Source organism: Staurois parvus, unplaced genomic scaffold (assembly GCF_062004578.1).
Source record: "Staurois parvus isolate SC_StPar_1 unplaced genomic scaffold, SC_StPar_1.0 ptg000438l, whole genome shotgun sequence".
Lineage (NCBI taxonomy): Eukaryota > Metazoa > Chordata > Amphibia > Anura > Ranidae > Staurois > Staurois parvus.
This window is the reverse complement of record NW_028318234.1, coordinates 8,075,214-8,090,851: the sequence shown is the minus strand read 5'-3', so window position 1 is coordinate 8,090,851 and position 15,638 is coordinate 8,075,214. Positions and strand designations below refer to the sequence as shown.

Sequence of the window (15,638 nt, the reverse complement as noted above, 5' to 3'; positions counted from 1 at the left end):
CCCCCCGCCCACTAGTAAAACACTCCCTTCACACAGTTAACCCTTTGATCGCCCCTCATGTTAACCCATTCCTGCTCACTGCCATTAGTACAGCGTCAGTGTTAATTTGTAGCACTGATCACTGCACTGGTGTCACTGGGAATGTCAGTGACACCAAGTCAGTCCCCCCCCCCAGTGTCAGAATGTCCCGCAGTCGCTGATCGCCGCCATTACTTGTAGGAAAAAAAAATTCCAGTATATATTCCGTCATTTGTAAACGCTATAACTTTCACGGAAACCATTTACTTTACACGTATTGGGATTTTTTTTAGGAAAGACATGTCGCAGAATACATTTTGATTTTTTTTTTTCTTACTGGACATGTTTAAAAGCAAAAAGTCAAAAATATTGTTTTTTTCTCAAAATTGTCCGTCTTTTTATTTTTTTTTTTTATATCGCAAAAAATAAAAACCACACAGGCAATCAAATATCACCAAAAGAAAGCTCAATTTGTGAGGGAAGAAAGGACGTAAATTTCACTTGGGTGCAGCGTTGCATGACTGCGCAGTTGTCAGTTAAAGTAACACAGCCTGGTCAGGAAGGGGGGTAATTTCTCTGGAGGGCAAGTGGTTAAACATACAAATTGTAGCTTAGCCTCTAGAGGGAGCTCTCAATGAGTCAGTGAAATTACTTTCTCTTAACAACTGTTGGGATATTATTTGCATTCTTTACTAAATGAGTAGTGACTGTTCACTGCTTACTGAATTAGGTTAGCTGTGTTCACATCAAATAGTCAATTATGTTTTAGGGAAGTTTAAAGGATAAGTTCACCTTTCATAACATGTTACATGTTACACCCATATTCAGGGTGTAATATGTAACATGTTATGAATGGACCGGCCCCCGCTCTCCCGCTTGACAGCTAGCGGGGGATCTTTTCTCCATGTTCGGCCGAGTCACTCATTCACAGTCCTCTGTGAATGTGAACACTACAAGTCCAGACACCCTTAGCAGCTGTGGGCTTGTAGTTCTCAATTAACTACCATGGCGCTGTGATAGTTCATTCAGTCTTCCTGTCAGTATATCTGCTTCCCATACATCCTGTACAGGGAAGAAGATATACTGACAGATCTGCAGGGGACCTGCATGGCACCAGCCATCTGCTGATCAATGGTGCCATGCTTCACAGGCTCCCGAAACAAAAAATAATAAATGCAAATTTTTTTACCTTCATTATTTTACCTTTTTGTCAAAAGGTGAACTTATCCTTAAAAAAAAAACAAAAAACCTTTTTTTGCTTGTACATTACTGGATACTTGAAATGAACATACCTTATTCACTAAACTAAGGAAAATTTGAATTTCCCTATGTAAACAGTCTCTGTACAACTTTATAAATTCAACCCTGATGATGTGGCCAACTTACAGACCTATATTCGGCAGGAGCAGTAAAGCCCACCCATTGTATAGCACTACAAAGCAGAGCTTCAATATTTAATAAGCAAACATGGATGCCCCTGTGTAAGAATAAAAATTATACATAGCGTAGAAATTAGATGTTTAACACAATAGGCTGATCTCTTACAGATTTATCTAAACATTCACTAAAGCCCTGAAAAATGTATTATCAAAACGTAATTTCAATAAACATGATATTTTATATAAAACCCTTTGCTATGTTAGTGTAAAAGTGCTCCAACTTGATCCACTTCCTATTTGTGTATATAATTGCAGGATGATGGAGTGAACCAAGAAAGTAGGGCGTCATAAAGTAAGGGGATAAGCCCTGGAGAATGCGGGTCAACATTTAGATTCGAAAGGGGTGAGAGTTAAAATGGAACCTGAAGCCCAGGCAGTGGCATTTGTAGATACCAAAACAGTTCAAAGTTGGGTAACTAAAATTCTTTTGGTAAGCTGAGGAAAGTTTTCATAAGTAGTCAAAGAAATCATGTTATGCTGGCCTTGATCCACAGCCAGAAAGTACCTGCTGGCAACTCACATCCCTGGGAAACAAGAGGTTGCGGAGAATATACAATAAAGGCCAGTGGGGGGGAGGCCACCATCAGTATTTAAACTCATCCTATAGTCACAGGGAGTGGCAGGTGATAGGGTTTGTTAAAGCTTTCCAGTCAGTAGATAAAGCCAAAATACCTTATGTATTGATAAGGCGTAACAATTGACCTAGGGCAGGGGTAGACAACCTTTAAGAGGTAGAGATCTACCTGGACAACAGAAGAGAAGTCAAAGATCACCATGCACAGATTTAAACCACTAATTGCTGTACTACCATGTCACAAACCACAACACATCAGTATCAAAGCAGTCCTATACTATTATGCCCAGTGTATTGCTTCACACTGACCTGAAGATCTCTTCTTTCCTGCTGCTGGCACCACTCTGGAGACCGCTAGCTGGGATAAGAGGTGGAGTGCAGTTGGTATCACTCCATATGGGACAGGAGCCGGCAATACAGAGGAGGCATCGGCTTTTGCATCCCTTGCTCCCTACTACAGCTCCAGCTTTAGAAGTAGTCTCTCTGCATTGCACTCTGATGCTCTGGGACTGCAGCTCAGCAAGGTTGGATCGTGATCTACCAGTCACCTGGCCAAGATCTACTGGTAGATCGCGATCTACTGGTTGCTGACCCCAGACCCAGGGTAACCCAAATTGGGGTTTTATTAGAGGTACAATACTTTGTAAGGTGGGCCAGTTGGGCTGCCTGACAGAAAGTGCAGTTGGAGAGTTGCAGAAGAGGGGCTGGAAGGGAAACATTGAGTGCTGTGAATTTTGCCAGATTCACATGTAACCCAGAAATGGCACTGAACTGTGAAATGTTATGTAGGTTTGGCAGAGAAACCATAGGATTGCTGACTGTGAGAATAAGATGATCTGCAAATAGGCTTCATTTATATTGTTGTCTATCTATTGTTACTACTGTAAGAAATATTAAGGGATGATCTAATAAGTTGGGCCAGAGGTTCTATTGCCAGCCAAAAGAAGAGTGGAAATATTGGGCAGCCTTGTCTGGTGCCCCGTAAGATTTGGGAACTGAGCAGACTTAAAGCCAGCATATTTAACATAGACTCTAGAGCCACTATAGTGGGCAGAAGTCCAGGAATAGAGTTTTGGCCCAAACCCAAAATTATGTAGGATACAAAATAAATATACCTTATCCTTCTAGAAATCATGCAACAGTAACATGAGTAGAACCTTCTCTTTTTTTAGAGGCCCAAAAAGAAGAGTTATTATGGAAATGTTATAATTATTTTTTCTAGAGGGAATAAAAACCAAATGATCCCTATGAATGAGGCCCATTATTCCTTGTTTCAGCCTTGTGACCAAAATGTTTGTGAAGCGTTTCATCAAGAAGGCTAAAACTTCTGGTTTCCTGGATAGAAGTAAAACCTGACAGAGGTTCTAACCCTTCTCCACTCCATCCAAAACTAAGAAAAAAATAGTTTTGGCTACAGATACACTTTAAAAGACATGCAGGAGGAGCATGTTCATATAAGTGGGGATTGGCCTTAGGATGTGGGTGTCTTTTGGTGAAATCCTTTGTCTCATTTACTTGGTTTCCAAGACTTCACAAAAGCGTTTCTGAACAAATTTCTAACAGAGTGTATGAGGCAAGGTTACTTACAATCTTATATACTGGCCATGCAAATAGGAATTTTCAGACAATTTCAACCGGCTTCATTTACAAATGGGAAATGTATCCATGCCATGCATTATGCCTAGGAAACTTTCAAACATTTAATGAAATGCATACCAAAAATGTTTATGGATACAAACCCAAAGCCCTATAGAGAGGCTGTTATTTTTAATTTAGTCAGACCAAGGGTCGTATTTACCATGACACAATGGCAGTCATGGGCCACCGTCTATGGCAGGAGGTTTATAGGGGGCAGCACCTAGCTTAAAGTGTTACAAAACCCACAACAGTAAAATCAGTCTGTACAGTATATGCAGTACAACATGTTTGTTACACTCACCGTGGAACCTAAGGGGTTAATCCTCCTCATTGTGTAAAAATGATGTTTGATCCTGTCTTCTCTGATCCTCCCCTTCTTCTACTGTCCTCAATCTATTTCCTGATAGAACAGAGCCATGCTGGCCAGCTGCACATGCTCAGTTTGGTGTATATTGCTAGAAAGGTTTTTTTTTTTCTTGGGAGAGTGCATGTAATCCGCACAGGGCCAATCAGCACTGTCCAGACAGAGGTTTAGGGGTCCTGCAGCCTCATAGGACAATCAGAGGAGAATGAAAACTCCTCCTACAAGCTTTAACCAATGCTCTGCAGACACTGATAGAAGTCACGTGACTGCTCTGACTGCTGATGAAAAAAGGCACTTAGCAGTTTGTATTTACTAGAATAATTGCATTTCCATGTTCTGTGTACTGTGGGAGACCTGATATAGTGAATGCAGGGTCCTGGGTTTAGGAACACTTTAAAATTAGTAAATTGTGATAACATTTTACTTTATTTTTTTCCCTCTGTTATTTTTTTCCTTCTGCTGGTCATCTCTGGACATTTGTGGCCAAATACAGCAAGAACTCTGAACTGTAGTAGGAGGGGGTGAGAAGAGTTTACAGTTGCAGTTTAGGAAACAGGAAAACATTTCTCCTTTCTACTGTTTGATGCTTAATTACCTCTGCATATAATACAGAAAGCACACTGCCTCCTATAGGGCATTCTAACAATATTTTTTTCAAGAAGAATCACATAACATAAGAAGTGATGCTTGCACAAAAGAACGTCATGATTCGTATGTGCCTATGGCACTAAACTTGCACTGAAAGGAAGGAAGAGTAAAGCACAGTCACTGTGCAGATGTATTGGAAGGCATGCTAAAGACTTGTTGCAGGCAGATGTCTGGAGTTTTAGTGGATGGTAAGCTAGTGGTCAACTTTTCTGACAAACTGTTCAGAAATAAAATGCAAGAATGGGTAACAACCATTTTTATGTGACATAGAAAAAACATAGCTCAGTGGTGAGCTGCAGGGGCTGCTAGTAGCATACAGCACATTGCGCATGAGCAAGCAATTAATGTGCACACACACACACATGAAAAAAATGCTTGGAGAAAGGGGAAATATATTGTCTAACAAAAAACAAAAAAAAACCTCTTCCTTTTAAAATTTTTTAAGACTAAGGTCCACATATATTCTGTGCTTTGCCTGGAGTCTTCCAATAAGTCTAACCCAGATGCAGAGACAGGCACTCTGGTAGGATTCAGGTCTTAAGACAGAAACATTCCTCAATGAATTGGCTAGTCATCCCTTCAAGTGCAAATGGATTCCTATAAATACAGACATGTCACCATGGAGGAAGTAGGTATGGAAGACTTCCTATAATGAACCCTTCATACATACGGAACTAATAGCCATTTTATGCCAGTTCCGGATGACATAAAACCCTACTGAATAGTGAATGCCATGAGAGGCAAGATGAGTGAATGGCTGGAACTTTGCTAATTACACTGCTTCAGTTGATATCAAATAGTGAGCGACAGATAAAACAACAGGGGAGCCTACAAGGCTAACAAAGACAGAACATGATGCTCTAACTAATTCTCCATACCGTCTGAAGATGCTACAGAATGAGAAAGTCTCCTGAGATTTCTTCAGATTCTGCACTTTGACAATCTCATGAACATGGCTTCTTTGTTTTGTGAAAGTCTGCAGTGCCCAGGAACAGAATGTAAAGAGAAGCCTTACCTTTGAAATGTGTTCATGGTACTCCTGCTTTTTCCAAAATTACCCTACTGCAAGATTCTGGGCACATATTAAACTCCTCCAGCCTCTCCCCCCAAGGTATTTCCGAGCTCCTTGTGTTCTGTTGGAAAATCTATCTTCTTAAAACTGAATTCCAGGTATTATCCTGTTCCACCTCCATAAATAATTACTATGTTACTTTAAAAAACAAATGCCCCTTTTATTTACCTAAATCCATGGTCCATGTGCCGGGTCCTGAGTTCTTTATGTTCTTCCCTGCAGAGGAGGTAGAGTTACATAGGTACATAGTTAGTCTGGCCTAAAAAAGACAAAAGTTCAACCATTAAAAAAAAAAAAAAAGTTATAATCCTACATCCACAGTTGATCCAGAGGAAGGCAAAAAAACCCCCAGCAAAGCATGGCCAAATTTGCTCCTGCAGGGAAAAAAATTCCTTCCTGATCCCCCGAGAGGCAATCGGATATTCCCTGGATCAACTAGAATCATTTTCAGGTGTCCATGTCAGTGCCTTCATGATATGAACACTTTATATTGGCAGTCCAGTGATGGAGAGCCTCTTGGGCTCAAGAAAACTGCATAGGATGATGATAATATAAAACAGGCACAGACTGCAGCCTTGGATAACTGCTCATCAATCACAAAAGTGGCACCAGACAGGGACATGAACAGCAGAGTTAGTTGAGTAAATAAGAACTTCAGAAGGTGTATTTTTTAAAGCTAGTGAATAGGTGTGCAGGGTGTCTGTATACAGTGCTGTGAAAAAGTATTTCCCCCTTCCTGATTTTTTTTTTTTTGCACACAGTATTTGTCACACTTCAATGATTCTGATCATCAAGCAAATTTTAATATTTACTATTGAACTAAGCCCTAATTGTAAATCATCATCTTTGGCAAATAACAAATCTATACTGGACAAGGGTGCATTTCCCTGCACACCATCTGGCCAACTGATGAATCTAAAATATGCAACCTTTATTCAAATATATAAAAAATGTATGCTCAGCTGTAATTAATGCCAATTAGAGAGGAATGTACTGCGCATAACAATATGACTGGATGCCATTGCAATTATTTACCTTACATCCAACTGGTTAATAACACCAAACCAAATCAAATACCATACTATTTTAGATGAAGTGACGGCATAAACAGAGACACTGTAGTTTGATCATATGCCTATCAGCTTGAATATATAATCTCAATTAAGGAAATGGAGTTACCCCATGGACAAAACTAATTAGATAGTATAATCTATCTTGCTACAGATATGTAATACAGGTACACTCATCCACGGGCTTAAATGGCAGCCTCTCATGGATAAGCACAATACATCACCATATCCAGAGAAAAATATCTCGCTGTCTTGAGGAATGCAAATAATGCACTGTAAAACGCAGTACAGACCTCTCCAAAAAAAGGAGGGAGAGGAGTGAATACCATGTGCATTCAAAAGGTGTCTGTTGAGGTACTGAGTGTGTGCAGGTTTTGTCTACAAGAGGTTGTCTTTTGAAGAACTGAGCATGTGCAGGGGCCATTTTGAAGACCATCTCTATATATAGAAGTGAAACAAACGATAGGTGCCATTTTGCCACCATGTGCAGCTAAGCACAACTTCTAGCCACTATGTGACCTATTTTAATTCTTTATATTCCTGATGAAGCTCTGTTTTTTGGAGCAAAACATGTAGAGTTTCTTTTTTTCTTTGGGTCTTTTTGTGGGAGCACTTTTTGAATGCACATGGTATTCACTCCTCTCCCCCCTTTTTCTGGAGAGGTCTGTACTGCGTTTTACAGTGCATCATTTGAATTCCTCAAGACAGTGAGGTATTTTTGTCTGGATATGGTGATGTATGGGTCTTATCCATGAGAGGCTGACATTTAAGCTCATGGATGAGTGTATCCGTATTACATATCTCTAGCAAGATAGATTACACTATCTAATTAGTTTTGTCCGTGGAGTAACTCCATTTCCTTAATAGAGATTATATCAAGCTGATAGGCATGTGATCAAACTACAGTGTCTCTTTTTATGCCGTCACTTCATCTAAAACAATATGGTATTTGATTTGGTTTGGTGTTATTGACCATTTGGATGTAAGGTAAATAATTGCAATGGTATCCAGTCATATTGTTGTGCGCAGTACATTTCTGTCTAATAGGCATTAATTACAGCTGAGCATACATTTTTTATATATGTAAATATAGGTTATATATTTTAGATTCATCAATTGGCCAGATGGTGCGTAGGGAAACGCACCCTTGTACAGTATAGATTTTTAAAATTTTAATAGTACACAAAGATAACCCGAGTAAATACAAAATGCAGTTTTTAAATTATGTTTTTATTTATTAAGGGAAAAAAGCTGTCCAAACCTGCCTGGCCCTATGTGAAAAAGTAATGGACCTCTAAACCTAATAACTGGTTGTGCCATGCTTGACGGCAACAACTACAATCAAGCGTTTGCGATAACTGGAATTAAGTCTTTCATATCGCTGTGGAGACATTTTGGTCCACTCTTCTTTGCTGAATTGTTTTATTTCAGCCAAACTGGGGGTTTTTCAAGCATGAGCGGCCTGTTTAAGGTCATGCCAGAGCCTCTCAAATGGATGTAAGTCCGGACTTTGACTAGGCCACTCCAAAACCTTAATTTAGTTTTTTTGAACCATTCGGAGATGGACTTATTGGTGTGTTTCAGATCATTGCCCTGCTGCATAACCCAAGTGTGCTTGAGCTTAAGGTCACAAACTGATGGCCGAACATTTTCCTTCAGGATTTTCTGGTAGAGTGCAGAATTTATGGTTCCATGAATTATGGCAAGTCGTCCAGGTCCTGAAACTGCAAAGCAGCCCCACACCATCACACTACTACCACCATGTTTGACTGTTGGTATGATTTAATGAAATTTTGTGTTAGTTTTACGCCACATGTAACAGAATGCACACCTTCCAAAAAGTTAAACTTTTGTCTCATAAGTCCTTGGCGATAATCAAGATGTTTATTGGCACTTGTGAGACAAGCCTTTGTGTTCTTTTTGGTCAGCAATGGCTTACGCCATGAATTCCATTTTTGCCCATTCTCTTTCTTATTGTTGAATCATGAACACTGTCTGCAGTTCTTTAGATGTTGTTCTAGATTCTTTTATGACCTCCTGGATGAGTCGTTGTTGTGCTCTTGCAGTAATTTTGGTAGATCAGCCACTCCTGGAAATGTTAATCACTGTTCTAAGTTTTCTCCATTTGTGGATAATGGCTCTAACTGTGGTTTGCTGGAGTGTCAAATCCTTAGAAATGGCTTGGTAAGCCTTTCCAAACTGTTGTTTCTCATCTGTTCTTGAATTTCTTTAGATCACGGCATGATGTGTTGCTTTTTGAGATCTTTTAGTGTGCTTCAATTTAACTCAGCTTTCCCAAAAATGTAGTTAATCGCAGTTCATTCATGATTTAGCAAGGGGAGGGCAATTACTTTTTCACACAGGGCCAGGCAGATTTGGACAGCTTTTTTTCCTTAATAAATGAAATCATCATTTTAAAAAACTGCATTTTGTATTTACTCAGGTTATCTTTGTGTAATATTAAAATTTGTTTGATGGTCTGAATCATTTAAGTGTGACAAATATGCAAAAAATAAAACCGGGAAGGGGGCAAATACAGCACTGCATGAGTGTGCAGTCTAATAGGTATCAGAGTTAGAACCAGTGTTCCCAGTAATGTACCAAAGCTGGTCAAAGGCACACCTCCACTTCTTTGCAATATATGTCTGTGTAAGAAACACCCGAAATGAGGGCTATGGCTGCCAGCATGAAGCACTGCAGCATGAAAGCAGGGAGTAGCATTTTTATTGCAAAACATTTTTGTTTTTTATTTATATTTTTATCATTTTTAAGGAATTTCCTAGCAAAATTCACTCACAAATCAGCATTTTAGCTTTCAAAACCATCTAACCTTAGCCCTAAAGGAGAACGCCACAAAAACAATAGCATATCAATTGGCTACACAAGCCATTTTGTAACTTAATGTTATTAAAAATTACCTTTCCAATTCACTGTAATTTAAAAGAAAATGTAAAAAAATTAATTCAGTATGGCAATCTGGAGATGTTTGCCCACATTTCCTACTTTTGTGATCTGCTTTCTGCGTTTCCTAGAAGTTTACATTAATATACAAGTAACAATTTAGGCATTCCCCGCAATAAGAATTTTATTTTTGAAGCGACACTCCCCATGGCTTGTCTACAAAAGGGATGCAAACACAGCAGCTTTCCTTATTAGAATATTGCTCCAGGTAGATTTCAACACCAGTAAACACCAGGTATTTGGTGATGACTGGGAAGGAAAAGTAGCAGCATAGGAATTTTGGAATAGTTAGTATTAGTAGGTTGGGGGGAAAGAGTATTTGGAGACACTGTCACTTTTCCCTGAATAGGTAAAGTGAGATAGTGTCTCTTTATCAATTGGCATACCCTCAAAGTGAAACTCTAGGCACTGTGATGTGGGATGATCACTGTTGTTGCATTGGGAACACGATCTGCACTAAGAGTTAGAGGATGGAGCTGAAACTGTTTTTTTTGTTGTTTTGTTTTGAGGTGCTGTGACTGCTTTGCACTGTTTAGATTACATGTCCGTCACAATGGACCTTGGCTGCCTCTCCATACCATGCTCCATTCAGACTACATTGCATATACAGGCATTACCTGCAAGAGGAGTATGCCCAAGGCCTGCACATGTCATAAAGCCTCCTGTCTTCATTCCAGCATTTGGATTCTGATTCCCATTATGTATAGGATTACTTCTTTGACCTCAAAGAGGTGTCAAAGCAGCCACCTGTACAGACAAAGTACTTCCTACAGCTTGTACCCCTACCTCACAATTCTTTAGTTTGAGGGGTAAACATTTTTTAGCTATAGCCCTCTCTCATCTGCAATTGTGGTAAAAATGACCAGGGCAGCCACGATGCAATAGCTCCAATTCACGTAACAGCTTTTTTGATAGGAACTATTCCCATGGGTCACAACTGGGTGACTTCTTTTTTAACAGCCATCACTTCCTGCCTAATGGTTGGCCATAGACTCTTTTAGTTCTTTGACAGCCTCCACTAACACAGACAAGGAAGAGGGAGCTGTCTCATAACCCATAGTCACAGGTTTCTCAGTCCTTTGGGCAGCCCTTATCCAAGCTCCTTCATCCTCTCAATATCGTTCAATAGCCTCCTGGGAAATGGTGGCACATTTCACCACAATTTCAGTTCTCATTTGGTCCGTCAAAGCTTGTTTCAGCTGCCAGCACCAGACCCCAGAAATAAGCTGATCATGGATCATCTGATTAGAATAGAATATAGAAGGTGCAGCCAGGCCAATCTTGCAGACTGTTCTGTGTATGATCACTTCATGATTTTTTATAATCTCACCTCTTGCTGATCTCATGTAAATAATCTCTTGCAGAGTTCTGCCAGGCAGGTAGTGTCACCATACAGAACTTAAAATTGAGTCACTATGACTTCTTTAGTTTCTCTCTCCTTGTTAGGCAAGTTTAACCTAACTTGATGGGCATCACTCATTTCAGGGAATTGTTAGCTAACGTAGTCTCACCACACAGAGAAGCTGCTGCTCCCCAGTCTGTCCTACACAGAGATCTGGTTCCAGGATGGAGCATCCTCCCTAAGCTCTTTTCAATAATCTTCGTTAACCACACATCCTATCCCACAATCTCAATACTAACATAATGTCCATAATAAAGTCCCAAATTCAAACTTGAAAATCCAAAATTATAGTCCCCACTCTCCAATCTTCCAACTGTGAAAATGTCCAATTCTTCACTTCAATCCAAAGTACCTCAAGAAAAATAAACTAAATATAGTGCATTATCTTTTACATAAAATATAAGTGATATCATGCAACCACACTAGTGATGTAAATATACTAATAAATGAGCATCACACACGTGAAGTGAAAGTCCACACACAACTTCACTAGTGGTCCTGTGAAACAACCACTACAATACGTGAAATGCCACAAATACACAATTAGTGATCAGTGAAAAATGTGCAAAATCTAATAAGTGCCACCACTCTGCGTTTAGGATAATATACAATTACTCTCTTTCAGCTTTCAAAGCGTTCTGAAATCCCCATATGTCAGATAGAATTGCCTTCAATGGGAGTATGCTTTCCTTTAATGGGAGTACACAATGGAATCCCCTCCTCATGCAGCAATGGGCATCGGGATCCCCGTTCCTCACAGGGCAGAGAGGAGCAGACTCAGTGGAATAATATATATAATACACAAATTTATTAGCCGCTTACATCTTAAAAAATACCGTCCATCCTAGATTCAGTCCGTTCTATGCTGAGACCACCTCAAAATGGCACAAGGGATCCCTTGTGAAAAAGTCGGAAGTGACGAAACGCGTATTTTTTAAGATGTAAGCAGCTAATAAATTTGTGTATTATATATATTATTCCACTGAGTCTGCTCCTCTCTGCCCTGTGAGGAACGGGGATCCCGATGCCCATTGCTACATGAGGAGGGGATTCCATTGTGTACTCCCATTAAAGGAAAGCATACTCCCATTGAAGGCAATTCTATCTGGCATATGGGGATTTCAGAACGCTTTGAAAGCTGAAAGAGGGTAATTGTATATTATCCTAAACGCAGAGTGGTGGCACTTATTAGATTTTGCACATTTTTCACTGATCACTAATTGTGTATTTGTGGCATTTCACGTATTGTAGTGGTTGTTTCACAGGACCACTAGTGAAGTTGTGTGTGGACTTTCACTTCACGTGTGTGATGCTCATTTATTAGTATATTTACATCACTAGTGTGGTTGCATGATATCACTTATATTTTATGTAAAAGATAATGCACTATATTTAGTTTATTTTTCTTGAGGTACTTTGGATTGAAGTGAAGAATTGGACATTTTCACAGTTGGAAGATTGGAGAGTGGGGACTATAATTTTGGATTTTCAATTTTGAATTTGGGACTTTATTATGGACATTGTGTTAGTATTGAGATTGTGGGATAGGATGTGTGGTTAACGAAGATTATTGAAAAGGTTTATGACATTTGCACTTTCAAGGGTGAAAGTTTTACTTTTCTTTGGGGAGTTATAGAGTTTTTGATTTATTATCCTCCCTAAACTGCCTGGGAGTTTTTTAGAGTGCAAAGTACTTAATCTGCTTCAGTGTAGCTCATGAACCCCTTAGTGAACCAAGAAAAGTCACTACAGCATGAATCTGGAACAAATATATCTCCCATCCTGGACACAACCAATAGTTTTTCCTGGCTTTCTGTCACAATAGGTAAATTTAGTTGTCACACTGTAATCAGTGCTTCTGTGATCTGCTAGCTAGGTCTGCTCAATTTGTTCAGCCGATGCCAGCCTGATAGTTCTCTCTTTATGCCAGAAAGCTTGAGAAGCTTCTGGATCATAGATGTGGAGCTATGCAGATGGCAGCATAATTATTGATAGAGCCCTGGCCTATCCCAGAGAAGCAGGCTCTGATGGCATCCTGGGTAACTGTATATATTAAGTGAGCACCATGAGCTCTGGGTCTTTTCCTTTATAAAATTGGTCCAGTCTTGAGGGGGCATGCTGCCTTCCCAGGAAATGCTGCTAAATCTACTGTCGTAGGCCTAAGGTGGGAGAGCTAAGGGCCTGAATACTGAGACAGTTCTGCTTTGAGATGATTGAGGGCCATCTACTGAAGATCTGGTCTAGTATCACGGAAGAAGGCAACCAGCTGTCCTTGGGCCTTGTGAGTACAGACACTTCTGAAGGATCTTAGAGACTTTGAGCTGTTAAAACCCCTCTGGTGCTAGGGAGTCAGCTGTGGGTCTAGTTAACAGCTTCCTGACTGCCCTATAGCAGATATACTGCCACAGGGTGGCACGGGTGCACAAAATCATGTGTGTGTATATATATATATATATATATATATATATATATATATATGTGTGTAGTTTTGCATTCCCGGGTTGGGGGTGTTCACTAGGCGCACACGCGCCCTACCGTGCCACCATTTGTGGCTGCGGCTGTCAATCACCGGGCCCCGGCCGGTGATTACTCGCTGGCTCCCTGTGATTGCTGAGCATCTCCGACAGGGAGGAGAACTGTATGTAAACAATACAGTTCTCCTCCCTGTCAGCTTGTGCACACTGCTTTGGATGGCTGTGCCCAGCACAGCCATCCAAAGCAGAGTGGTTACAGTGAAGCGCACACACAGAGCTTACAGTGAAACAGTACACAGTTAACCCTTTGATTGCCCCTTCTGTTAACCCCTCCCTGCCCAGTGCCATTAGTACAGTGTCAGTGCTTTTTTTAGGCACTGATCTTTGTATTGGTGTCATTGGGGATGTCAGTGGCACCAACTCAGTTCCCCCCAATGTCAGAATGCCCGCTGCAGTCCCGCAATAAGTCGCTGATTGCCACCATTACTAGTAAAAATAATATTAAAATTTTAAATTCCAGTATCTATGCAGCCATTTGTAAATGCTATAACGTTCACTTAAACCAATTAATCTACACATATTGGAGTTTTTTTTAGCAAAGACATGTAGCAGAATACATTTTACTTAAATTTATGATGATATTAGATTTTTAATTTTTTTTTTTACTGGACATGTTTCATAGCAAAAAGTTAAAAATATTGTTTCTTTCTCAAAATTGTCGGTCTTTTTTTTCATAGCACAAAAAATTATAAATGCACAGGCGATAAAATACCACCGAAAGAAAGTTCAAATCGTGGGAAAAAAGGACATAAATTTAATTTGGGTGCAGTGTTGCATGACTGTGCAATTGTCCGTTAAAGTAACACAGCGCCGTAACACAAAAAATGGCCTGGTCATGAAGGGGGGCAAATCCTCTGGAGGGCAAGTGGTTAAAGGGGACACTGGCTGGTGTCCTGAAGAACTTTGTCCGCTTAATCTCCTACTTGAAGGGACTCTGTTCTATCTTCTTACTATTACTTTGACTACTGCCTTAACCATTAGCCGTCCGGCCTATAGCCGTTTGGCGGCCGCAAAAATGCTGCAGATTTCCGGGGTATACGCCATTTGGCGTCCTCCCGCACATGCGCAGTTCGCATGGTTGCAGAGCCGCGCAGCAGCGCGATCTGTCACCGGCCGTGTACCTCAGACATGGCCAATGACAGATCTGAGTACCGGCCCCCGTTGCCGGTACCATGTGACCTGCTGTGACCAATCACAGCAGGTCACATGACAGTTGTATACAATGGATGGCTTCATTCATGCCATCTATTGTATACTAGTGCCTAGCTGTGAATGGTCACAGCAGGTCACATGCACATGTCATGTGATTAGCTGTGGCCAAATCACAGCTAAGCACAAAAAAAAAAAAAAAACCTGAATGAATGTCATTCAGGTAAATGCTTGCTTATAGCAAAGTAATTCTTTGCTATAAGCAAATTGTGTATATATATATATATAAAAAAAAAAAAAATACTGATCACTTCCCCAAAGTAGTACAATGTTACTATGGTAACATTGTACTACTTTGGTCATAGTAAAATATGAAAAATAAATCTTAAAAACTTTTTTAAAAAAAGTAATAAAAATTTTAAAATAATAATTAAAAAAAAAAATATATATATATATATTTTTTTTTTTCATACTGTCACCAGTCAGTGTCCCTGTTCACCGCTATGCCAGTTATATGATGACGCTGTACTGCACTGGTGACAGTATGTAAAAAAAAAATAGTGAAAATAATTTTTTACATTTTTTAATTTTCCGAAAAATTATGACAAAAAAATACAACTTCAAAAAACTCGCCATGCCTCTTATGAAGTACGTCGGACTGTCTACTCTGCAAAAAGGGGTCATTTGGGGATATCTGTACTATTCTGACATTCTTGGACCTCAAGAAATTAGATTGTCTGTCAGTACTTCAGGATTGATCAATATTCAG

The 15,638-nt window shown here is 39.8% G+C and overlaps 1 protein-coding gene across 1 annotated transcript in view; it reads right to left on the bottom strand.

Annotated features, from left to right (window-relative positions):
- LOC149454126 (uncharacterized) overlaps window positions 1-15,638 on the bottom strand; it is a 99,084-nt gene that overhangs the window by 75,299 nt on the left and 8,147 nt on the right. Inside the window, exon 2 of the mRNA XM_089687791.1 lies at window positions 5,922-5,969. Coding sequence (XP_089543917.1) covers window positions 5,922-5,969 — 48 coding nt within the window. The remainder of the gene's footprint in view (window positions 1-5,921; window positions 5,970-15,638) is intronic.